The sequence below is a fragment of the Acanthochromis polyacanthus genome, chromosome 12 (assembly GCF_021347895.1).
Source record: "Acanthochromis polyacanthus isolate Apoly-LR-REF ecotype Palm Island chromosome 12, KAUST_Apoly_ChrSc, whole genome shotgun sequence".
NCBI lineage: Eukaryota > Metazoa > Chordata > Actinopteri > Pomacentridae > Acanthochromis > Acanthochromis polyacanthus.
This window is the reverse complement of record NC_067124.1, coordinates 15,241,754-15,267,944: the sequence shown is the minus strand read 5'-3', so window position 1 is coordinate 15,267,944 and position 26,191 is coordinate 15,241,754. Positions and strand designations below refer to the sequence as shown.

General features: G+C 39.7%; 1 protein-coding gene and 1 long non-coding RNA gene across 2 annotated transcripts in view; both read left to right on the top strand.

Annotated features, from left to right (window-relative positions):
• The first annotated feature begins 286 nt into the window (after positions 1-286).
• Positions 287-7,174, top strand: LOC110953739 (uncharacterized). The gene is made up of 13 exons (XR_007945646.1): positions 287-1,588; positions 1,827-1,897; positions 1,970-2,391; positions 2,517-2,685; positions 2,783-3,258; positions 3,328-3,446; positions 3,522-3,629; positions 3,888-3,953; positions 4,034-4,122; positions 4,338-4,441; positions 4,510-4,616; positions 4,700-4,764; positions 4,951-7,174. It is a non-coding gene; the product is annotated as an uncharacterized LOC110953739 (long non-coding RNA).
• Positions 7,175-8,382: 1,208 nt separating this feature from the next.
• The window catches only part of adcy2a (adenylate cyclase 2a), a 74,477-nt gene continuing 56,668 nt past the window's right edge, over positions 8,383-26,191 (top strand). The window contains exons 1-2 of the mRNA XM_051956999.1: positions 8,383-8,988; positions 14,702-14,899. Of these exons, the coding sequence (XP_051812959.1) occupies positions 8,467-8,988; positions 14,702-14,899 (720 nt within the window). The 5' untranslated portion in view covers positions 8,383-8,466. The remainder of the gene's footprint in view (positions 8,989-14,701; positions 14,900-26,191) is intronic.

The following is a 26,191-nucleotide window of genomic DNA, read 5'->3' as shown; positions in this document are numbered from 1 at the left end:
AATCCTGGCTACGGCCCTGTGTGAAATGTCACACAACCCCGCTGGCAGAGGCTGTATTTATTTCCTGGTATTCATCAGGCGCATTGGCTATCAGCCCTGTCAGTCAAACGTTTCCTCCGACGTGATTTGCTCAGAATTTGCTGACTGATGAGGTAGATCCAGATCAGTCAGTCTCGGCCACGGTTGGCCGTTTAGGGCTCGTAGGCAGGCCAGAGTCACTTGATTGGTTGAACGCAGTGTAAACATAAAGGAAAGACTTCAGTCGCCATTTTGAGTCCTAGACCACATGGATTTCTGCACCGTGAATAGAAATATGGGCATAAATGCAGTGATTATGAAATGCGCAGCGCTGCGTGTGCGCGCACGGAGCCGAGCTATTTGTGGATTAGTTACTTAATTCAAGACATGTTTTGGACAAAATATTATACTTGCTAGTATTGTCTGGATGCCGAAGCTTGGATTCTGGCCGGTTTTTGTGGCTTATTTTCATCGTTGACCAGTAAAAGAGCGTCCAAAGGTGAGTTACGCCCTTTATGTGTCCCTTTAAATTTTTGTTGTTTGTTGGAGAAATGTGGTTATATTACCCGCTGTGGTAATCACATCTGAAAGTGGTTTATACCTGCGGATTCATGGGAATCTAAGCTTTCTATCGGTGTATAGTGTTTGAATCATTGTGTTGGCAGTGCCGTTCTATTTCGAAAAATGCTTATGCAGATATCAAAACGGCCCGCCCGTGGGTGTTCAAGATTAACTGGTGATCCGATCAACTGGTGATTTTCAGCGAGCGAGACAGACGTTACAACGGCAATACATAGCATAGGTGACTGTGTTGATGCCTGTTGAAAACACACAGTGTCAATAAACTGTTCCGAAATGCTCTTTTTGTCAGCTTTAACATTGGCTCCAAAAATCGTTATTGTTCTTTTTTTACTCACGGCTGTTCAGTCTACCAATAAAATACGCGGTTTTATGAGGACTTCCACCAAACGGAATGGAAATATCGCTTCGCTGCGGCAGAGTGTGACGATCTACACCAGATTTCATAGTTAAGTCTGAAGTTAGATAAGTTAGCAGATAGGTAAGCGTAGGATTTAGGTTAGTTTAGGTTAGTTAGGTGTTAGTGTAGCCAGTGGTAAGAAAGGGCAACACAGGGAAATCTGTCTTTAAAAAATGGACCCCAAAATGGCTCAAGAGGTCCTTGACCTGAAAATTAGTAACCGTTACCCTGAAGGCATCACTCCAAAACAAAAATATGTGATCAAAAGAAGAGCTGAAACCTTCATGGTAAAGGGTAAGGTGTATAATAGGGATTTGTAGTTAGTCAACTACACTTTCTAAACTCTGTAATTTCATGTTAAATGTGCTTCACATTCACACACTAGATGGTGAACTGTACTACATATGTAGGCGGAAGAAAACTCAGCCTGAGCACCTGGCAAAAGTTGTTTGCTCTGCCAAAGAGGCAGATGATATCTTTCATGAATTTCATGAAAGCCATTTTGGGGGTCATTGTGGCTGGGAGAAAACACACAGCGCTATAATCAGCCGCTATTACTGGCCTGGCATGGAGAGTGACATTAAGAAGTGGGTAAGTTGATATCTTCATAATGACTTTTAAAATGCACATGTAAGTTCTGTTAGTGTATATTTGTATCTAAATGGAATGCCAATCTAAGGTTTGAATACTAACTAATGCTCTGCAGGTGTAATGACTTATTTTACTTCTCAGTCTTGGTGATTCTCAAAGTTGTACTTTTAATTTTCAACATTACAATTTATTTGTACAGTTTGTAATTTGGAAATGATATTGGGCTTTGTCTACTTAGATTGCTCAATGTCCACCATGCCGGTCCAAGCGGGCCTCTATCAAAGAAAAAAAGAATACAGTCCGATAGAGGTAAAGATTGAATTTTCTGTTGGTTCTCAACATAACAACAATTATTTAATACACCTTTCTTTTCTCAAATAGGTAACCGAGCCTCTAGAGCTCGTTGGAATGGATCTTGTGGGTAAACTCACTCAGACAGTGGCAATCAGTACATATGTGTCATGGTTGATTACTTCACCAAATGGGCAGAGGCCTACCCACTAAAAAGTAAAACAGCAGATGAGGTCACTAATTGCATCCTTGATTGGTTTTACAAATTTGGTGCACCTAAAAGACTGCTAACAGATCAGGGCTCAGAGTTTCGCAACAAAGTACAGCACTGATACATAATTGCTGCCAAAAATATAAAAGTGACTGCTGACTTATTTTTTGGTTTGTCCTACAACCCTTTTGAAGCTGAACTACGGCATATGTGAAAAGCTGGGCATTGAAAGAAGCCTCTGCTCGCCATATCATCCCCAGACAAATGGTCTCGTGGAAAAGCTAAATGGCACAATCCAAAGGTAAGTTGTTTAACTATTTGATCATGCAACTTTTGTGGAAATTAGATTTTGCAAATATTCTGCTTTATCATACTTAACCCAAATTTTATCGTACTTTCTTCTGTTGTTCAATTTTCCATTTGAAGGTCACTGAATAAACTTGTAGCGGAACACCCCACAACTTGGGACAAGTTTCTTCAAGCTACCATGTTTGGTCTTCACACAAAAAAACAACTGACCACAAAATACAGCCTGTACTTCTTGATGTTTGGGAGGGAAGCCAGGTATCCATCAGAAGTACCTAAGGAATACAAAGTAAGAAATCTTAATATTCTCAACATAAACATTTTGTGAAAATGTTGAGATGACGCTCCTGGCATTCCATTACTAATTATTCTGCTTTGTTTGGCAGGTGACAGAAGAACATGTATCTTCCTTAGTTCAACATGAAGAAGTGTGTGATGGCTTGAAAAGGCAGGCAACGACCTATAAGGAGGTCAAAGCAAACATAAAAAAAAAAGCCAAGATGCAGTACGTAAAAGGAGGGCCAAACATGGTACTGAAGATTACTTCAAAGTGGGGGATCTAGTATTACTAAAAATATTAGGCAGGAGCAGAGGAAAGGGGGGAAATTGGACCCTGACGTGCTTGGACCTTTTAAAATCATAAACCTCATCGGAAAATGTGCCGACCTTTTATCAGATGGAGGGAAAATAAAGCGGAAGATGAATATTGATCACCTTACCCACTATTTCCAGCCAGAGGAGAGGATACCTGCAAAGTTGCAGAAAATCTTGGCAGCTTCTCTGGCTGGACCCTAATCAGTGGAGTCTACATTGAAGGCAACAAGGATCCAGACCCTAGATCAGCACGAAGATGCAGAAAACTGTAAGTACACTAACAAATTGTACCTTAAAACATAAATGTTTCAGATGGTTAGCATTTGTGTCTTTTCAGTGATCAGAGTGATATGGGCTGGAAAACAAAAAAACACCCTCTGGGCCAAAATAGGGCCATATAAGATCTTTTCGGAGAACTTCATGGACTTGGCCCTAGGGAAGGAGCTGGAGAGTGAGGTATGTTACCATTGTCATGATTATCTGCTGAGTAGTGGAGGTAAAATGGATGACAATTCACTTCTGTATTCATAGGTGATGAATGGCTACCTGACAAGTGTGGGCAAAAGGACAGGAGCTCTGATTTTAGATTCTTATCTGATGACCTCAGCCTGGCAAGGATCTACAAAAGGCTTCAGAAAGGTGAGTTCAATTGGTAGACAGATGGCTCAGCTGGCTGAGCAGGTAACTTATAAACAGGGGCAGTAGTCCCCGATGCAGTAGCCTGGATTTGATTCCAGCTCACAGCCATTTGCTGCAGGTCTTTTCCCTATTTTCCTGTCTGCCTCTACTAACCTGCCTAAAGCCACAATAACTTAAAAAAAAAAAAAAAAAAAAAGCAAAAAAGAGGTGAGTGTATTCAAAATAAAATGTTTAAGGTTTCTATCTGATATTTTGTAGTTAAAGCTACTACAGCATGATGTGGCAGCTGGAGCAGTCTGTGATAACGGACACTGGACACTTATTGTAAGTAATCTCAACATATTTAGACACACCAATAAGATTTATTTATTTTTTTGTCATGAGACTTCATTGCATTTTTGAAGATCATGTATCTGAAGGAGAGGAGGGCACTGCACCTGGATCCATTCGGGGCAACGGAGGGGCAGATCAAGAAGTGCAGAGATGTAACAAGGTAACATGGCATGAACATGAAACAAAATGATGGTTGCATTTGATTAATTGCATGTTTACACATAATGTGGATAGTATTTGGGAGCAAGATGGCAATTTTTTTTTTTCCATGTTTTTCTTTTTATATTGCCTTGTCCCTCTGAAGTCCAACCAAAACTTCTGATTTTAAAAAGGCCTTATTTGGACTAAAATTAATGGTTAATGTGTTGTCTGCAGAGCACTGGTCCGCACAGTATATCCTGCAATTACAAAGTGGACATGCGCAACACTGCCCCATCCAAAACAGCAGGACTCAACATCATGGTGTATTTGTGTGCAAGGTGAGTGTGATTATGTGCACACCTAGCACAATAAGTATTCCAATTCATATTTATCATTAATTTCTTAGCTTGCAGAACAAATTCTAAATAAAAAAACACATCCAGTATCCTGTGGACCAGGAGGGTGTGGCCAGGCTAAGGCTCGACATAGCAATGTCACTGCTGAAAGATTCAGGTAAACTTGAGGAGGCAGGTGATTATGTATCTGCATTTAACTACCTTGCATGTTTTCATTTTTTTTTTTCCTATTTTTTCCAGAGGACCTATCTCAAATGTGTCGGGCTTGTGGGGAGGCCAGCTCAGGCGCAAAAGTGGATAAATGGGTATGAGCATTCTGATTCCATTCTGCAGTTCAGACTTCAGCACTGAGATCTGCAACATTATACTTAATTTTTTAAATTGCTGCATTTAGTTTTACCTTTAATGGCACATTTTAAGTGTCAGTGAGTGATATGAACATGACAAACACCGGTTAGTATTCTAATGTCTATTTTCAAATCTCCTTTCAGATTGAGTGTACCGCCTGTGGGAGGTGGTACCATATGTCCTGTGTGGGGCATCCACCCACAGATGGGGAGTACAACTGCAATAGCTGCCAATAAATGTTTTATCAAAAGGAAATGCAGTCTTTTGTCAATGACATCAGTTTTGAGTATGACACAACGAACTTCTATTGCTGATTAGAACATGAATGTCCTGTGATTTTTTTTTTTCTCCTATATTGCTGCATTTCCAGTTCAATACGTTAAATATTGCTGGACTGTTTTGGTAATATTTTGACGTTTGTGTATTTAAATAAGTCAGTGTAGCGACAATATGATCTAAATCTGCCAATACGGTAGCAATACATCGTTAAACTACAAAATTTTGGCATTCTACCACAGGGTTTGATCTTATTAAAAGACACGCACACCGTGTCCTGGTCTCCTGTCTGCTGCTTTAACGGGTTTTGACAGTAAACAGTGATCACAGCTGCACTAGTTCCAACCGCAGTTACGTAGTTTTCTTTCTTGTTGCCTGACAGCGCATGACTCCTACGATGAGAACGCGACTTATTTCCAGATATTTTGTCAGGACCAAAATGAATAAAACAGCAGAAATCTCATTTTTAGAAGCGAAGTTGTTCCATTGTTTATTTCCTGGTTAGTTGGTAAGGGGTCCTGAAAAGCCACGCCTACGAAACATCTGTCTCAGAAACGCTAGAATCACCCTTTGATCGGATCACCAGTTAATCTTCAACACAGGCCGGTGAATTTTAATGGGTTTTAAGTTTTTGTTGTTTTTTTTTACGAGAGGACTTTTCAACATCTTTTCTTGAATCTTGCTAGCTTGACGTGTAACCAACTGACACCACAGAGTTTTAAAATAACTCTACCTAGCATTCAAAGTACATGTTTATTACTGGTTGAGTGAACAAATACCTGATGACACTGTTCCCGCAAAGACACTGTGCATTATTACTTTTCAATCAGCTGCTTTAGTTAATTACATTCACCTAAACTACTTTTACCCCTCAGTTTGTGCTATTGCTGAAGTCCAGTGACTGACCTAAAAAGTCACACTGAACAATATGCAATGGGATTTTTTTAAAAGATATGATTTTAATACAAATGGTCTTTTTCCATTTTTTCCCCTCCTGAATAAAACATACCAGCAATGACATGACTTTGGCTGCAGTCATGAATGTGATATGTAGGCTGAAGCTTCTCTGTAGCATCATAATTCTTCTTTTGTGATGGTATTTTGTGACACATTACATCTCAAATGTGTTGAGTGATTATCAACCTGTCAGATTTTTGGGTGCGATATTCAGCAAATTTCCAAATATCAGTCTTGTAGTTTTTTGTTCATTCACTGTAAAATTCACAAATTAAGGCGTGCGCTTTAGTGGCTCTGATCTGTACTTAAGACAAACACAAGCCGAAATATTAAAGACACGTCGTTAAACTCTTCTCCATGTCCAAATGCTTTCATTGTTATGTAGGTTGCAATAGAAAAACAGTGCAGTCACATGCTAAATGCTTTAAAGATATTTTTATTTGTCTTGACAAATAGTATTAATGATAATTGTTATTTGTTTTGTACTGTGAGTTCTGCAATTGAAGCTCAGCACACAAATGAGATATTTTATGTTGTGTGAATGATTAGATAAATCTGGAAGTCATCATTTATTCATTGTTATAGAACCTGCACTTTGGTCAGCAGCACTTTCATCAGATTTGGGCTGTTTCCTGTTTGTGCAGACTGTGTGTGTTTGTTTGCAATTGTGTGAAAAAGCTAAACTAAATGCGAGCAAAGAGTGATCTGTCAGAAGTTACGCCTAAAATCAGTTAATTTAGTTCTTGTTATAGTTCTTGAAGATTATGAGATGTTGTAGTATACTTTCATGTCAACTGCCTTTTTTTGATGCTTCTGGTAATTAATTCATTTTTACTCTATATTATTGTTCTTCTTGTGCCAGTTCACAATTGACTAGTAAGAGCTATTTTGACAAATGTGGCATTTAAACAAATTGCTGTTTGGCTGTAGAGGAGTAGAGACAGAAATGGGGTTGATCCGACTCTTTCCCTGGGCCAAATCTGCTCAACGGTCTTTCCTTTATCACGGCACCCAATCTAAAAGAGCTACAGAGCCTGGCAAAGCTGCTTTTGACCCATACAGACAGAGCTCTATGTACCGGGCTTTGCAAAAGTTCTGTTACACGGTTTCATGATCTTTAGAGACGTTTACATGTCGGAGTGAAAAATTCCATTAAATAAACTGAAAGTTCTACCTTATAGGCAGGTGTCCTTAATACAATTTTTGTCTCCGGTGAAGTTGTATCAAGATGGAAGTCAAAAGAGTTGAGATATCTGCTCTCCTTCATGCTGGCCACAACAAGTCTGACAGAGCCAAGCAGCTGAACATCAGCCGGATGACCGTCCACAGAGTCACGGAGAGGCTGAAGAATGGTGAAGATCTTTCAGTGATTTTTCAAGAATGGTGAAGACCTGAAAGATCTTCACCATTCTTTAGCCTCTCTGCGACTCTGTTGACGGTCATCCGGCTGATGTTCAGCACAAAGGAGAGCAGATATCTCAACTCTTCTGACTTCCATCTTGATACAACTTCACTGGAGAAAAAAATGTGTATTAAGGACACCTGCCTATAAGGTAGAACTTTCAGTTTATTTAATGGAATTTTTCACTCCGACATGTAAACATCTCTAAAGATCATGAAACCGAGTGTAACAGAACTTTTGCAAAGCCCGGTATATATACACATATATATATATATATATACACACACACACACACACACACACACACACACACACACACACACACACACACACACACACACACACACATACATATATATCAGTCAGGTGTTATGTTGGAAAAGCAAGCCGTATAATCACATCTAGCCAAATTGCTGTTTGTCTGTAAGGGTCAGAGTGCAGGAGAGAGAGAAGGCAAAGACTGAATGAAATAAGATGAAAGTCGTCATCGCTTGTGGGGCTGAGCTGTTAAACAGAGCTCCAGTTAAAAAATTCAAACTTATACCTGACTCCTCCTAATTGTTTTGTTTCTTTGAGTGTCATTTAATTGTTCACTTTATCTCCCCCTCTTGTGTGATGTAAAGTAGAATATCCCTGGCATTTTCCTCTTTGTTGTATTTTTGTGTAAAATTGCAAATAAAATTGATTAAAAAAAAAAAAAAAACAGAGCTCCGGTGTCAAGCTCAAACCTCTTCCCTGCCCTCTAAGGTCAAATTATTACGCATTATTACTCATAATGTATTCTCCATAAATGTCAACATCAGAATTTCTCCTGGCTTGTTCCTCTCTCCCTTTCACTCGCTGACTTCTCCCTGCTGCTGCACCTTCTTTTTCTTCCTCCCCTCCCCCTTAGCCCTCTCTCCCTCCCCTCTCCCTTCACCCTTCACTTCCCTCCCACTTTCCTCTCTCACTCTAAAGAGGACTCAGTGTCTGCGCTTCCCTTCATTTTCCACCCCAACATGTTGGCAGGGGGAGAAAGAGGAGGATGCTGCGCTCTACCCTTGGTGCGTTCTTGCCACCTCTCCAGCCGGCGCTCGCTGCCTCTGAATCAGACTCGGCTCTCAGTTGTCTCCGCCTGAAGGACTTAAAAGAGGAGGTGGAGGAGGATCCGAAGAATAAGCTGGAGCTTAGGAGTTCTCGCTCCAGGGTCCTCAACAGGAACAACAACAGCAGGAGAACAGAATCTGTGGTGGAAACTACTAATACCTCAGCAGTGAGCACCTCCTCCTCCTCCGGCTTCCCTCACTCCTTTTCCTCCCTCTCGGCTCCAAGATCCATGTGGCAAGAGGCAATAAGGAGGAAGCGCTATCTCCTTGGGGCAGGAGAGTCTGGGAAAGTGGATAAAGGAGGAGGAGGTGGTGGTCAGGAGAAGAGGAACAGGTCCCCGGACTGGTTATATGAATCCTACTACTGTATGAGCCAGCAGCATCCCCTGATTGTGTTTTTGCTCCTCATAGTGATGGGAGCCTGCCTGGCGCTGCTGACTGTGTTCTTTGCTTCGGGACTGGTAAGATGCTCATTCACAACAAAGATAAACTCACACAAAGGCATGAACTCCGCAAATTACAAAATGTACAAAGAAGCAAAAATCCAGGATTATGCAATCATATGGATGAGATTATACAGACGCGTAGAAAATTCCTATCAAGCTTAAGCTCTTTAGATGCTGTGGACAGTCGTGTCTGGATTGCCCATACTGTTTATTCTGCAAGCACGCATAGAAATAGCATCGCACAAACTTGCATATGTACACAGACGCACACACACGCTTGTGCAATACATATATGCATGCACATGTAGACTCTCCCAGTATGTGGTCTTCGTTGCAGCACTAATGTGAAGAGAAGGGTGAGATAAAAGTGTGTGTGTGTGTGTGGGGGGGGGGGGGATAAGGGGCTTAGTTATTGTCTGTGCTCACGGTTGACTAAACTACAAAAAGGAGATCTGTTTCCCTCTGCCACTATGTTATCTTTTCCCTGAAAACCTGAAAAATTCAAAGCACGGAAGGCGAGGCAAAGAAAAACAGGATTTTTAGGTGTGCAGTTTGATTGGCTCTGCTTTAACTGCTTTTTTTTTTTTTTTTAAAAACCCGATTGTATAGATTTTTACAACAATCTGATATATCGCCACAGTTGAATGATAAATTTATAGTGCATCTACTAATAATACAAGCTCATATTTTTGCGTTAGAGGAAGTTATTTTCCCATTCCTGTGTCTGCTAACTCTGCTGTTAAAGATGTAAAGCAACAACTTTACCATGCAAGGAAAGTTTCTATTCTGTTTTCATTCAGTTTTGTATGTGTAGGCACATTGCATAAGAGCTCCCATTGATCAGCTGTGCTCTGGTAATTTTACGGTGTGTCCTTCAATATATGCAATCAGGACAAGCAGTCAAGTCAAAACAGCATCATTCAATCATTGTTATTGAAAATGACTGGAAGAGTCTTTTGATCAAGTCATTTTCAATTTAGCATCTTTCCTGATTGCTGATTATGCTTCTATCCCCGACACTGCCACACTTGTGCAATAATTGTTATATTCAGGTTTGCGTAGCAATTATTTTTGTAATAATGTTTGGCACTTAACTAAGAAGGCAGAATTTTAAAAAAATGATGGTGTGCAGGGCTCACATACTGGAATTAGTGTATCGATGATTTTAGAAAAATATGTTTGGACAGTTTTCATTTTAGATTAAATGATTTTGAGATGAAGGTGAAGTGTTCTGTGAATATCTGAGACCTTCTACCAGGCAGAACAGGAACAGATCACCAGGCTCCATTAGCTGAGACACTTCATAAAACTGGAGGGGAAAAGATGTTAACTCTACCTATAATGTATTTTGTTTCAAAAGACTTGCGCCCATGCAGAGTTCTGGTTTTTCCGGTGTGAGTGTTGCAACAGAGAGGCTAATATCCACTGCTGGAGATAGAACATTAACAACAACAATGAAGCACTCTGTTTTTTCCCTGTTTGCTCCAGTGCAAACACTAACTATTGTTTTTACAATTTAAAAAAAATATAAAAAGCAATATTACTATTTTTTCCACACAGCATAAGAACAGAGGTCAGAGCTTTGACGTCTGCTGTTCTTTTTATTCAGTCAAGAATTATTTTGAATTTTTAATGAATTTTGAAGGAAATTATTCCTAGTGTGGTAGTGCAGACGAGGATATGCTTTAGTGGTTAATCATCATCCATCATTACTCCAATTACAACATAATGAATTTGATCTATCTGACAGAATTTGTGTTAAAAGCTGAGATCAAGTAAAGAATCAGCACAAAAAATGAGAATGAATCTAGAGTTATACACTCGGGTGATCCAGAATCAAGCAGATGGCCTTTAAAGTGTTTTGTTTTGAGGATAATATTTTTCTACAATCAGACAGGAAAAACTATAATTTCTGTTTACAGTGTTTTTATGGGCACATAATGAACCAGAATGTCAGACCATCTTTCTCTGCTGGGCCACTGCTCAGACTCTGTGTCTCTTGTTTTTTTTTTGTCTCCGTCATTCTCTATTTCTTCCTGTTCTCGTGCCATCGCTCACCTCTTCACATTTCTGCCTCTCTTTCATTTGTATCCCATCATCCCTCCATCCTGCTGGCTGGCTGGCTGGCTGACCTAAATCCTGAGCTGTTTTGGAGCTCTGCTCTGGGCGAGACAAACTCTCTGTGGCTCTCTGCAGGCACACACATCCTCCCCTGTCCCAGTGCATCGGCTGTGCACGAGGAAAAGACAGAGGATAGGTGGGGGCGGGGGGATAAAGGCGGAGAATGAGAGCTAGAAAGATGTCAAGTGCATAAAGAGATGTTGAACGTTGGGTTGGCATAAAAACACATTGATACACAAAGACATGATGGAATATGCGTTGAGATGTTAGTTAAAAAAAAGCAAACACAGCATCAAGATGCATCACTATTTTGAATCTAGTCAAAACCAGAACTGAAATGCATCTGTCCATTAATTTAGATAATGTGGTATGATTCACAGTTTGTTTTTTTAGAAGATCAGAAATGACCAAGTAGTCTCCATGGATGGGGAAGCTGCGCTACTGAGCACTGAGGTCTTTTTAATGAGCAAGAGTCATTAAATAACTCACCCTGATGTTAAACTAAATTAGCTGTTGGAGCCAGTGTGAACCCAGCAGCAGTAGTTACATGAATGCTTGATTAGTAGATGTCGGTGTTTTTACAGATTTGCTTGCCTGCACAGCTGAATGTGGCGTTGAAGATGTGACACATCTGTCTCCGTGGCCCTGTCTCCACTACTTTTCCATCCCCCATCACACCACTGTGAAAAGCATTGATGGGATGAAATCTGGCAAAGGCAGGCAGCACAAACATCTCATTTCCTTTCGCCAGCCTCCTACGTGCACCTTGAAGAAACTCTTGAAATTTTTATTCGAACTTTCATATCTAAGTGTGTTTCAGTACGGCAGCAGCAGCAAATCTATTATGGATGTGACTTGAACTTACTACTGGTTAAGACTGGGGTCTTTTTATTTATTTTTTTCCTCACTTCATCAGTAGTTCACTCAGTATGAAGATTTTTTACAGCTGTATAAAGAAGGACTATAAATGTAGCTGCAAGGGGACACAAGCCAGTGTCTTATTGTGCCAGTCCCAAGCCCGGATAAATACAGAGGGTTGTGTCAGAAAGGGCATCCGATGTAAAACTTTGGCCAAATCAAACATGCCAATCAAATGTATGACTTCCATACTGGATCATTCGAGGCCCGGGTTAACAACGACCGCCATCGGTGCTGTCGACCTACAGGGTGCCGGTGGAAAATGGACTACTGTTGGTCGAAGGAGGGGAGGAAGGTGTGTTCGTAGGAAGAGAGAGAAGAGGAACACCAAGAGTCTAGGACTGAGAGTAGGGACTTTGAATGTTGGAACTATGACAGGAAAAGGTAGAGAGCTGGTTGACATGATGCAGAGGAGGAAGGTGGACATACTGTGTGTCCAGGAGACCAGGTGGAAAGGTAGTAAAGCTAGAAGTTTAGGAGCAGGGTTCAAGTTGTTCTACCGTGGTGTAGATAGGAAGAGAAATGGAGTAGGAGTTATCTTGAAGGAGAAGTTTGTTAGGAATGTCCTGGAGGTAAAAAGAGTGTCAGATCGAGTGATGAGCCTGAAACTAGAAATCGAAGGTATGATGTTCAATGTTGTTAGTGGGTATGCTCCACAGGTAGGATGTGAGCTGGAGGAGAAGCAGAAATTCTGGTTGGACCTTGATGAAGTGAGGACCAAATGGTGGAAGCTGAAAAAGGAAGCGTGTTGTATGACTTTCAAGAAAGAGTTGAGACAGGCTTTGGATGGTCAGGAGGTGCTTCCAGATGACTGGACAACTACAGCAAATGTGATCAGGGTGACAGGTCGGAGAGTACTTGGTGAGTCATCTGGAAGGAAAGGAGATAAGGAGACCTGGTGGTGGAATGAGGAGGTGCAGGAGTGGATCCAGAGAAAGAGGTTAGCTAAGAAGAAGTGGGACACTGAGAGGACTGAAGAGAGTAGACAGGAGTACAGGGAGATGCAGCGTAAGGTGAAAGTAGAGGTGGCAAAGGCCAAACAAGGGGCTTACGATGACTTGTATGCTAGGTTGGACAGTAAGGAGGGAGAGACTGATCTGTACAGGTTGGCAAGGCAGAGAGACAGAGATGGGAAGGACGTACAGCAGGTTAGGGTGATAAAGGATAAGGATGGAAGTGTATTGATAGGTGCCAATAGTGTGATGGAGAGATGGAAAGAGTACTTTGAAGAGTTGATGAATGAGGAAAATGAGAGAGAACGAAGAGTAGAAGAGGTGACTTTTGTGGACCAGGAAGTAGCAAAGATTAGTAAGGATGAAGTGAGGAGGGCATTGAAGAGGATGAAGAGTGGAAAGGCACTTGGTCCTGATGATATACCTGTGGAGGTATGGAAGTGTCTCGGAGAGGTAGCAGTCGAGTTTCTGACTGGGTTGTTCAACAGGATCTTAGACAGTGAGAAGATGCCCGAGGAATGGAGGAGAAGTGTGCTGGTGCCCATCTTTAAGGGCAAGGGAGATGTGCAGAGTTGTGGCAACTACAGAAGAATAAAGCCGATGAGCCACACGATGAAGCTATGGGAAAGAGTAGTTGAAGCTAGACTAAGGGCAGAGGTGAACATCTGTGAGCAGCAGTATCGTTTCATGCCAAGAAAGAGTACAAGAGGCAGAGCTGGAGGTAGCAGAACTGAAGATGCTGAGGTTCTCTTTGGGAGTGACCAGGATGGAAAGGATCAGGAATGAGTACATCAGAGGGAAAGCACATGTTAGAGGCTTTGGAGATAAAGTCAGAGGCCAGACTGAGATGGTTTGGACATGTACAGAGCAGAGAGATTGAATATATTGGTAGAAGGATGCTGAGTTTCCCACTGCCAGGCAGGAGGCCTAGAGAAAAACCAAAGAGGAAGTTTATGGATGTGGTTAAAGAGGACATGAAGGTAGTTAGTGTGAGAGAAGAGGATGCAGAAGACAGGGTTAGATGGAGGCAATTGATTCGCTGTGGCGACCCCTGAAGGGAAAAGCCGAAAAGAAGAAGATAAAGAAGGACTACACAGCTTACAGAATATATATTTCATGAATTTGCTATCTGATTTGTCTAAAATAGAAAAAATGATGCAGGTCATTAAATATAGTTGTTCTTTACATTCTTTTTTATCCTTTTACCTTTTTATTGCTTAGTTTGTCTGTTTCCTCGATCCTACGCCTGCCAAAACATAATTTTATGGAAATGATTAGTTTAATATGTACAAATTATAACTGGCAGCTTCATTTTTTAAAAGTATACTAAATACGTTTTTAAAGAAGACAACACAGAACAGCAAGCAGAGTAATTACAGATTAGAACAGATAATCAATGGGAATAGTGCTTTTACTGTTTAGATTTAGTGTCATGTTTGTGTTACATTTTCATCCACTACTTTGTCCATTTTACGACTCATTTAATTTCGTTGTAGTGATATTTTTACATTTCATAAATGTAAAGAGGACAGAGCTGGAGGAGCTTTTGCTGTGCCTTCTCACAAAGTCTGCGCTCTAAATTTGCTTCTTAACTTTAATTAGCTCTCGTAGGCTAAAACCTAGTTTTCTCTAATTAATTCTCATTTCTGTGACAAATCACGTCTGTCTTAAATTCTCTCCACATGTCTTTCTGTCTGTCTCATATGCTTTTATCTTCTTTCCTGTCTGTTTTTCAGAACGTTGCAGACCATGTGGCCTTTGTAATCACTGTACCCACGGCACTGGCTATATTCCTGGCTGTGTTTGTACTAGTCTGCATTGAGTCCATCTTCAAGAAGCTTTTACGTGTTTTCTCCCTCGTCATCTGGGCTTGCTTGGTTGCCATGGGTTACCTTTTTATGTTTTCTGGCGGGATCGTCTGCCCATGGGATCAGGTAAGACATTGAGATGAATTCTGTGGTGAATTTATTTGTTTTAGAAGAATACGAGATGCACTGTGAGTGATTTATTTGATATGTACCTCGTGTTTTATTGGCAGTTTCATTGGAGATTTATTGGCTTGGGAAAAAGATAATAAACTGACATGAAAAAAGTGTTTTAACCCTTTGGAATCTCTTTGAAATCTGCCTTCTTGCTATAGCTGCTCATAAAGTGTGTTTTGATCTCTCGTATAGACAACACAAAGAGTTTGCTTAAGCTAAGAACACATTATTAGTTGTAATATTTCATGTCTTTGTTGAACACAACCATCCAAACATTCAACTTGTGAAATAGTGAACACTTGCAACAGGTTAAACCCAGTTTTGCAACAAGAACCAAGTGTCTTCAACAGCGCTGATCAAACTTTCAGAACATTCAGGTGAAATTTTGGTCTATTGTTTCTCACAGAACTGCTGAAGCTCAGTCTGGGGTTTTCTGCTGTGAATGAGTTTTTAAAGCTTACTCTAAAGCATTTCTGATGGGTTTGTTTTTTGCACTGTGATTCACTTTGAGCCAAAGTTTCCATGTTATTGTCCCTTTTGACATGCACACGTCGTGTGTTCTCTGAAAATCTCTGATCGTTCTTCATTGTGCTTTGGTCTTATCTCCGTGGGATGCTTACTGTCTGTTCTCTGCTATTTTGCTACAGTAATTGTTCTCTGATTGAGCTCTGAGTGCTTCCAAAATGCATGTGACCTGCAGTTCAGTGCTGTGCCTGAATGCATCTTGAGGAGACAGACGGAGGTGCAGCTGCTGCTCCAACAATGTGCTGCTCACGCTGCTTTTTTTGAGCTCTCTTTTTTTCTGAGGTTCACATCAGCAGATGCTTCTTGAGAATAGTCAACTCAAAATAATTGATTTATGTTGCACTGATTGGACGCCAGGTGCGCCAATTCCAGACTCCAATTAGCTGTTGTTGATGTCACTAGCCTGGGGCTTCACACGCTGTTTGCAACTCACTCTGTGAATGTGTGAATGAAATATTCAATATGGACCAGAAAAATCTAAAAATGTGTGCGTTTTTATTTGAAGTAGATTGTTTTTGACCATATTTTGTAATATAGATAAACACCTGTCCCTGTTAAAGATAAATTTATACACAAAAGCAGATAATTCTGAAGGGTTAAAGTTTTTTTTCTCTTGTTACTTACAGACAGTTGCTATTTGATCGTAAAAGATAAACCTTGAATGTAAAGTACAATGCATGGTTGTTGCCAAAGACGGAAATCTGGGACAGTTGATTCTTGATGTTGCTGAATCCTGTTTTTTCCTTGGTTCCATTAAAAGCAGTGTTCTCCTGTGGTGAATGATGATGTTTGTGGTGATTTTGTGCAGTTCGGTGTGTATAGGTACAAGCTAACATATAGCTACACTTGGTTATTTTTACCTGTCAGACATTTTCCCTGATTGCCAGAAAACAGCGCAGAATCTGATAGCTGAAATCCCGAGAGATTTGACTTGGCTTTTGTTTACTTACTTCTCCTCTGCTTCACATGGCCTCGACCTGATACCTAAACATTTACAGCTTCTTTCCAGTCTAAATACGACATTTATGTCTATGATCTGAGAGTGTGATGAGTAGACTATCTTCTCTCCTTAATTAGAATGAGACTGAATAATTGTGGGGCTTCAGTTGGCCTGGATAAAAAATAAAAAATCTTCTTAAGCTTTTATGTCATCTCTTGTGATTTCTGACCTAAATTCTTCAACAGGCTGCCTTTAGTCCTTGATTGCTCAATGACATGTTGCCACTATTTTTACTTTATGTCTCACTGAAGCTCAATTAATGGCAGAAAAAAATTTGTCTGCCTGAAAAGCCCTGGAAATGACATCAGATAAGTAATAATAAAATGTGTATTCTTGAGGTCTGGCCACCTGTTACTAAAAACACAATAGAATCAGAGTAGTTGTCTCTGATCCTCCCCCACTAAGAACACTGATTGGCGTGGACTTTGCTGAATAATTTATTTATCAAATTAAAAAGAATAATTAATTGTTGTTGCAAGCGTTACTTACACAGTCACCACAATTGCTTTATTTGCAGCCACCAGGAATATTACCTAGTGTTTGACTGGAACTAGACACAGTAGATCATGTATCAGTGTCACATTGCAGTAAAAAAATAAAAAAATAAAACAACACAGTCAGCTAGTGTAAAGAAAACCTGGAGGCTATATGATCTTACAGGAAATTAACTTGTCTAAATCAATACATAATTTTTATTATTTCGTTTATCAGGCACCAGTCTGCAGGCATGCTGACTGCATCTCATGGAGTCCTCTGAATACCATACAGTCTCATAGCAGTCAGAATGCATTCAAATAGTGTTTATCTGAGAGCAATTCCATTTGTATGGACTGTTTTTGTGTGATGCAGCAGTAGCACAGGTGACATGATAAACTAGAAAAGCACTCAGAGAGTGCAGACCTCTGCCAAGGATAGAGAGGAAAACAGGAAACCCATGCAGTAAAGGATCATGAGCTGGAATCGAACCTGCGTCTCTGACACAGTTCTGTTTACGGATCACCTTCTTAACCAGATGAGCTATCTGGACACCTTGCTCCAATTTGTTGGACGACATAGTAACCTATGATGTTTTTGTCATATTTTGGACCACATACTAAATATAAATAAATAAAACATACTAAAAAATTCAAAGTGATCCAGAATCCAGGATCCTTTCCGGATTGCCACCAAAATTAAATCAGCTCTTCCTCTTATCATCGTCTACATCCCCTCAAAATTTCATGTGAATCTGGCAAGGCGTTTTTGAGTTATCTTGCTAACAGACAGACAGACAGACAGACACACACACTCACACAAACGCCGGGTGTCACATAACCTCCTTGGCGGAAGTAATAAATGAATGAATAATAAACTTTTAGTCTTTTGACTAGATTAAAGCTTGTTTCCAGGAGCTGTGTACCATATACAGGTGGATGACTGACTAAAGGAAAAACCTACATGTGGTACCAGCTTCCCAGACACAGTCCTGAGCTAAACTGACTTATAGAACATTTTTCATTAAAAAAGACATCGGTTTACTCCAAATCTAAGCATACCTTCTTCCTAAGAAGCCATCCATGGATCTAAACCATGTCAGCAACAGCATAACGGATCCACCGTATGGGTCAAAGTTTCCATTTCTGTTTAATTCGTACTTTGTACATATCCACTGTCTACACTGTGTAGCCACATGTGCAGTGAAATTGTGTCAAGACGGACAAACAGCAGTTTCCATTTCTTCATTGCTACCAACATGTGCATCCTGTAACAGAGCTCTATAGAAACTGCCTGGTACATTAGGTCTGCATCACTGAAAGCTGTACTCATTCAGCACTGCAAGGCGAGACAGATATCTAGTGTGGATCTGTCTGTCACAAAAAGGAAGCTGAAGATGCTCTGATTCACACACACCTCTCCATTCATTCCTTTCTTGTGTTCACTGAAAATGTCAGGCCATTATGCCATTACTGCTCTCTGACTGCTGCATCTAACCATGTTAATTAACACTTATTTGTAGAGACACTGTTGTTGGCAGCCACTGAAGTCTGCAATTTTAGGGGCTTGCTGCCATTTTATAGATTAAGGAAATGACTCATTAGCATTCTTACAGTGCTCCATCTCAGGAGACAGTCTTCACGGTACTCATTTACGAGCAGGAGAAAGGAAAACTTACTTCATATGTCATTGAAATCAGAGTGAGTCACACCTCTTCATGCGGTCAGTCATGTGAAACTTTAAATAACACATGTGCACTGTTTGCCAATAACCCAGACTAATTTTTAGGTTTCCCCTGCAACATACTAGTCAGCATAATGAAAGCAGCATTCTTTATATCCCTCTAAGAGCACAGAGCCGATCAACATACCTGATAATTGAATTTCCTTGATGAAATTCCATTGGCATTTAGCATTTTTTTCCCACTTATAACCCAATTATACAGACTCACATAATCATTTCTTTATTTTTTGCCATTAGGCGGAGTAAATCTGTTCCCTTATTTCACCCAAGGAACAAATTGATGTTATGAATTAAAACAATGCCGTTCTAAGAGTCTCAGTCATACAGTATAATAGCTGACCATCCTACTCGTGAAGATTTGTACCTTTGGAAAAAGGTATGAATGTGATGAAAAGCTGGTACTTGGCAGTAATCCCTGGGAGTGGACAGAGTTGACAATGACACGTCAAATATTTTGAGTGTTGGATAATGTGATATCACTATAATCTTTTATGATTATTGCAGTAAAAGATCACACTGCATTATAGTTGTGAATTGGCAGAGACAAAAATGAAGAAAGGATAGTTTAAGTCTATGGTAAATTTGCAAAAATGAGTCCCTTACTGCCATCTTTACTGGTACTGTCAGTGTTAACAAGAGTTTGTGCATGTCGGCTGCATTTGATGCTTCAATCAAGCTAGACAGGAAAGAAGAGTGCAAGTATTAGAGCCTGCATTGAGGTGCCTTCTAAATAATTCCCTAAAAAAGAAACAGCAACAATCCTTTCATTTTCTATATCTTAGCAAGACCAAAATCAGATTCTGTTTGCTGTGAACTGTACTGTATTTACTATATTCTATATTGTCACTGAACACTTCATAAGGAGCTGATGCTGGATGCTCTCACAGTAGCCTCAGTTCATCATAATATGGGTTCCACAAGATAATGGAAAGATTCCTTTGAGATTCTGGCCCATGTTGCCATTACATAGTTAATGCAGATTTAGCATTGCTTTGCCAGCCATTGCACCACATCCACTCATATATATGGATTCAGATTCAGTCACAACACTTTGAATATCAATGCAGTCATTGTTCTGTTTATTAAAACACTTCTAGATTATTTTGTGACACAGTGCATAATCATACTAAAACTGGCCAGTAGAAGATAGTAGGGAGATAATTGGGATTCTGAATCAGATAGACTGTGGCATTCAAACAATGATTAATTGGTATTAAGAGGCTCAAAGTGTGCCAAGAAAACACTCCCCACGCAATTACCCCAACACCAGTCTGAACTGTTGGCATGAGGCAGGTTGGGTTCATGGATTCCTGTTGTTGAAGCCAAATTTAGTCTTAAACTGTCTGTTTTTTGTGAGTCTGTGCTCATTGATTTCTGTTCTTGGCTGACAGCACTGGAACTTAACATGGGCTTTTGCAGCTGAAGCCCATCTGCCCTTAAGGTTCAACATGTTGTGCATTCGGAGAAGCTTGTCTGTTCAGAATGGTTGTAAGGAGTGGTTATCTATGTATCTTTTCTCTGACCATTCTTCAGTCAGGCATTTCCATTTGCAGATATGCTGCTCACTGGGTGCTTTTTTATTTAAATAGGTTTTTGCACCATTCTGAGTGAAGTCTAGAAACTGTTGTGTGAAAATCCCAGGAGATCAGTCGCCAGTCTGTCTGGCACCAACAGAGTCTCTGAGATCACATTGTTGTCTATTCGGATGTTTAATATGAACATAAACCGGAGCTTCTGACCTCTACCTGTGTGATTTTATGCATTGCAGTGCTTAGGTGAGCCTAATAAAGTGCACAGTGAGTATATCTTCAAAAATATCTAGAGGCGATCTTTAAGATAGAGGTTACTGCTGCATATGCGTTACTCTCCTTTCTTGCTGTTTAAGTTCTTCTTTAAACTCTGGATTTTCAGCCTGCTGTGCAATTGCTCCTCAGCCAATTATATTAATAACCCGTTTTTGAATCTGTGGTCACCCTGGTGTTACTGTGCTGTTGCTAAGAGGATATCTGCTGCAGAAAATAAACTAAGTGATTCAAAGTAAAAGTCAGAGTTAATTAAATGCATTCTGTTGTGTAGCGAGAAGATAGGCATGAGGAGCAGGGGAATGCAACCGTGATTAGAGAGACGGCTCGTCGCCTCACCTGTCATGTATAGTCCTAAGCTCATTAGCAGTGATGGCTTTTTCCCTTGTCTTTCATGCAATGTTTGCTGTTAGTCTGCAGATGAAAGTGTTGCTATCCATAGTCACATTTTGTAAATCAATATGTAGAAAGAGCAAAAAATAAGAAAAATAAGTTAAATGTGAATACAGTGTTTACAGGTTTCTAAGTTACCAGAGTGCACAGTGATGTGTTTTCATTGATCAACTTCATTTTGTAATATTCAGTTCCACCATTGTTGGTTTTCTGTAATTTTCTTTTGTCAATCAATCTCATGACAAACCTAAAACCAACATTGAATTTGTCCAACTAACAAGTATTGACAGTGTCTAAAGCATAATTTAGTTTTTTCCTCTGTGCCAAAGAGCTCCATTGTTGTCTAAGAACTATTAAACGGGATCTATTAGTGTAATTTCTGGCTCTATTTTTTTATAGTGGGACTTCACTAGAATAGATTTGCATGATTCACAGTTAAAAATAAATCCGTATTTGTCATTCTTATTAGGAATATGAGAGCTGGCAGCAGCAACATCTGTACCAACAAAGGTTACAGCAGGACGGCATTGGTGTGTTGTGACTTTACAGGGGATTTAGTCTTCCAGTTTCCAGCTATATGCAGCATTTTTTTAAAAATATATGACACTGCTAATAGGTGTATATGTAGGACATTTGTAAAAATGCAGGAGTTTTAAATGTCTGTTGTCATAAAATAAGTTAACATCCAGTCAGATGTTATTCTGCTAGATGTTATTCTGCTAGTGTCTCCTTGCATTACAATATACTGTAGTTAGTTGAAATATATTGAATGTCTCTAATACTACTCAGGTAGACTGTTTTGCAAAAACAGTCTACTTGAGTAGTCAACATACATTTAAAAAGAAGACAGTAGTTTGTCTTCATGGCAATATTGTGCCTGCGGCCGATGACCTTAAAAAGAAATCCGTGATGAGCTAACCTCAATTTGGCATGAAAGTAGATGAAACCACTGGAAACCCAGTGTCAGTGAAGCCTGAACTGTTTTCTCACAGGGATTATTTTAGCATACTTTTAGCTTATTATTTGAAATCACATCACTGAGCCACACCTTTGCAGCGGTGGGTACTAGAGTTTATCTAGAAACAGCTCCACAGCCCAAAAAGGGCAATCATTTTGAAAATCTTTGGAGAGTAATTCCAGCAGAAATCCATAAATGAAGATCCCTTTGACGTTTTCTGTCTTCGTGCTTCCATAGAGACATGCAGCGATGTTTGTGATACAGTTGTAGTAAATCATTTTTATGTAATTTAATGCAAAAATATGAACCTTCCTGCCCTCAAGTTTGTTTTTGCCTCCTGTTTGAATTTTGTATGCCAATAGACATATACGTGGAATACTAAAACATTGTTTTAACACAACAAAGATCAGTCAGTAAGGTAAGACAAGAAAAGCACTCAGAGAGCACAGTACTCCGGCAAGGCTGCAGAGTTGTATGATGTCCAATGGAGAAGTCCCAATAAGTCTGCACTGGTGGATTTGTAGCAGGATCATAATCATGTAATCGTCAGCAGGCAGCTGACATAGCATTCACTTGTTGTCATGGTTACAGTGACGCTGTGCCGCTACTTCGCAATGATACTGAAATCTTTAACAAATCAGTGGATCCAGACTATAATGCACATCACTTCCAAATTCTAATCAGGTGGTCCTTGTGTCATTTCTGACCTTCCCTGAAAATTTCACCCAAATCCATTATTCCGTTTTTGAGTAATGTTGCACACAGAAAGACTAACAGACGAACAAATGTATGCCGATCATCACATAACTCTGGCGTGTTCCTTGGTGTTGTAAAAAGATGAAACTCTTGTTTATTCCGAAGGAAATTCTGGATTCGCGGAGAGTCCCACTATCTTTATAGAGTATATTTGTGCTGCTGCCCAGTCATACTAGTAAACTGTCTTGAAATGGGAACTTCAAAATGGAGCATGCATTGATATCAAATCTGCCATAATAGCTCATTTTATTTTATGATTCAAAAAGATGATGTTAAGTTTAAAGTCTGTTGTAAGACAGAACTAGGTGCTAAGTTTTGGTATCTGGACCATTGGACATTTTTTTGTTCTTCAGTCTCTGAGCTTTATTATATTTAATTTGGAATGAAGTAATGGACTTTTCATTTAAGTGCCAAGTCTCAGCTTGAATTTGAGTAGGTTTACTTCAAAACTAAAGGTGCTGTGTGTTAGACTTAGTGCTTTTAACGCTAAGTGCCCTAACTGCAATGGTTCAAAGCTAATTGAACACTCGGATATTAAATGTTTCCTGTACAGCTGCTCCTGTCATTGCAACATTATTCATGCAGTAAAATGGTGACAACTGAATCAGCACGCTGGAAGCTAGTGATGATTCGAAGCAACAGGATGAATTTAGAGAATTAAACAAGCTTTGGGTTTGTCTATAGTCTGCCAAATCCATCAAAACTCAATGGATGACATTTAGTGAGACTTTACAACGGGACAACAACCTTAAACACAAAGCAACCAAGCACTTTTTCATGGTACAGAGGTGGAATACCTCTGACTGGTTGTGCAAATCACCTGATTTCAGTCTGCACAAGCTGCTTTAGGTTGTATGAAAGGGTAGCTGTATCTCCTTGAAACGTTTCAACAGATTGACATAAACCTGATCTAATTAAAGTTGAGACTGAACGCTTCATTGCAGCATCCTTTATTTGATTTCACATTTAAACCTTAATTGTCCCACTGTTGATGATGTAGTTCTGAAAATCCTGTAAAATCTTTGTTTAGATGTCCTTGAGGGGTTCTTCAGATGAACCATTTCTGCCAAACTAGCAGGAGTATAATGTAAGATTATTGTGTGAAGTGTGTGAAGGCATGATCATATCAGAACAGTGTTAGAAAAAGCGTTGAGATTGTTAAAACTTGTTGTCAGATGCCATCAGATTAACAGAACATGTTCAGGGATATTTAGTTGCAGGATGTCAGTGAATCCTATATGCTGGTCCTTCAGTGTTTTGGTTTTGATTTTATTTTGGGTGCCAATGATTTATTTATTGAATACCGAATGAAATGGCATATCACAACATGTTACCTTTTAAATTAATAGCAGTTGAATTTGAATTGAATTTTGAATATTGTAATATAATTCAATTTGAATATTGAATTTCCCTTTGAGGATGAATTAAGTGATTCTATTCTATTGTATTGTGTGTAATATTTGATGTCATTTTTTTTCCATCCTGCATTTACAAATCAATGCTTTCAATATTAGAAAAAAATATAATTTTTGCAAAACTAAATAAATACTTAACTAAAACTAGTCAATTCTTCAAAAATGACATACTCATACACTTAAAACTCCCTAAAACTAAACTGAAATCAAGAACAAAAATTGAAACTGAAACTAAAATAAATAACTTGTAAAATTTTAGAAACTGTAACAACTCAAGTTATTTAAAATCTTCTGAAGTTGAATCTAATGTTATGGGACTTTCATGGCTGTGAGGAAAAGGTAAACTGAGATCTGTGATGTGGAGCCTCTGTATTATCATAAACTCTACCGCCCTTTTACTTCCTCCATAAAAAAAAACACTGAAATTGATCATGTCTGACAGGCTAATGTGCATTCTTTATGGATGTGCTTGAATATACTTTATGTTGTTGGTTGCCATTGCAAAAGCACTGGAGTGGTTTTTGCAGAAAAGCTGTTGTTGCATTCTGTAGAAGGCATGGAAACTGTGGCTGAAAACAAACAGTGGACAGCAATCAGCTTTTACTTATGACAAAATCTAATTACACTGCAGCACCATTCTTCTGGAAGTATACCTTTTGCCCATTTTTTCTATTTATGTCAGTAGACATCAGTTTCTACAAATACCCTAGATAAATGAACCTCTTCAATGTAGTTAATAACAGGGTTTTGGTGCAGGTGTCACTCACACGCTGATATCTTTCTGCTGTATTTCTGCTCGAGCACCAGTTGATTTTCCAATTATGCTGCCATTTTTTACTCCAGTAGCACGAGGAAACATTTCCACCTAAGGAACACGGTTGGCTGTCGGAAAATAACTACTTTTTGTGTTGACATTCTCAGAGAGACGCAGTAGGAAAACAAGAGGTAGTTAGATTATAAACTCAACAGTCAGTTCTGTCAGGTAAAGAAGCACTGAGGTGTGGATGCACCAAATATCCCCTCAGTGCTGCTGTGCTCACCCTCCCTACTCCTTCAGGGTCAGTTTGTATGGAGTACACTTTCCATTTTCAAACCTATAATCAGTTGGATGCTTATCCTCTCTCCACAAAGCCCTTTCTGTTTGCTGATGGGGTGAAGGGCTTATCTGTGTGGTCCAGCCTCTGGCCCTCACTGAGAGATGTCTGGACCATCTCCTCTATTCCTTCTCTCTGTCTCTCACACACATGCCTGATCCAAACACACTCAGTATAGAGCCGGCATCATTAGGTTTTAAGGCCGAGGAGTCGGGGAAAGGGCGGTTTGGATGAAGAAAAACCCCTGTCAGGTTTGAAAAGTAAAGCTTCAGTTCAGTTTCAGTTTCAAGTTTATTTGAAAAAGGACAGCGTGCAGTTACATTAAAAAGATGGCTGCACCAGATTTAGCATCATGCTAATTTCCATCTGTAGTCCTTAAAGAAGATGGTAGATGACGATATGAGAGGAGCTACTGATGGAAAAGACAGGCAAATAAAGAGGGTTATATAATGGAGGGAGGGAGAGAAACATTTTAATGTAAAGAGGAGGAGTATAATCTTTTTTTAATTTGCCGTAGTGATCCAGGTTGACATGCCCAGGCTGACTGCGGAAATCACAAACCAAGCACTTTGGCTGATTGTTTCTCATCCATTTCCTATAATTCTGCATCTTCACCGTAACTCAATAAATCTGTCTTTTTACTCAGATTTAGTGAGAGCAGCTTCAAATGAAATGAGCATCTGTCTTTTTTTTTTCTTTTTCTGGCGTTAAATGGCAGGCGAACACACACAGCTCATGCTCACATGGACGACCACATACACATTCCACACGGTAAATGTAACCCATAAACTAATCTCAGCCACAGACAGTAGACTAAAAGCCTGATGTAATCTGACACTCCATCTCTATAATTTGTTTTACGAGCCCTCCTTAGTGTCATTATCAAGAAATTGATTCGTGGGTCAGAAGCAGAGTTGACCATAGCATGATGGACCACAAAAAAGCCTGTCTTCTTTATTGTCAAAGAGTCCTTATATGTTTCCCATCACCAGACTGAATGAAGCACTTCATTGTTTTATTACTGCATCATGCATTAAGTATGCAGGAGAACTCAGCAGGTGTCTTTCCCCCTGCAGCCTCTCCA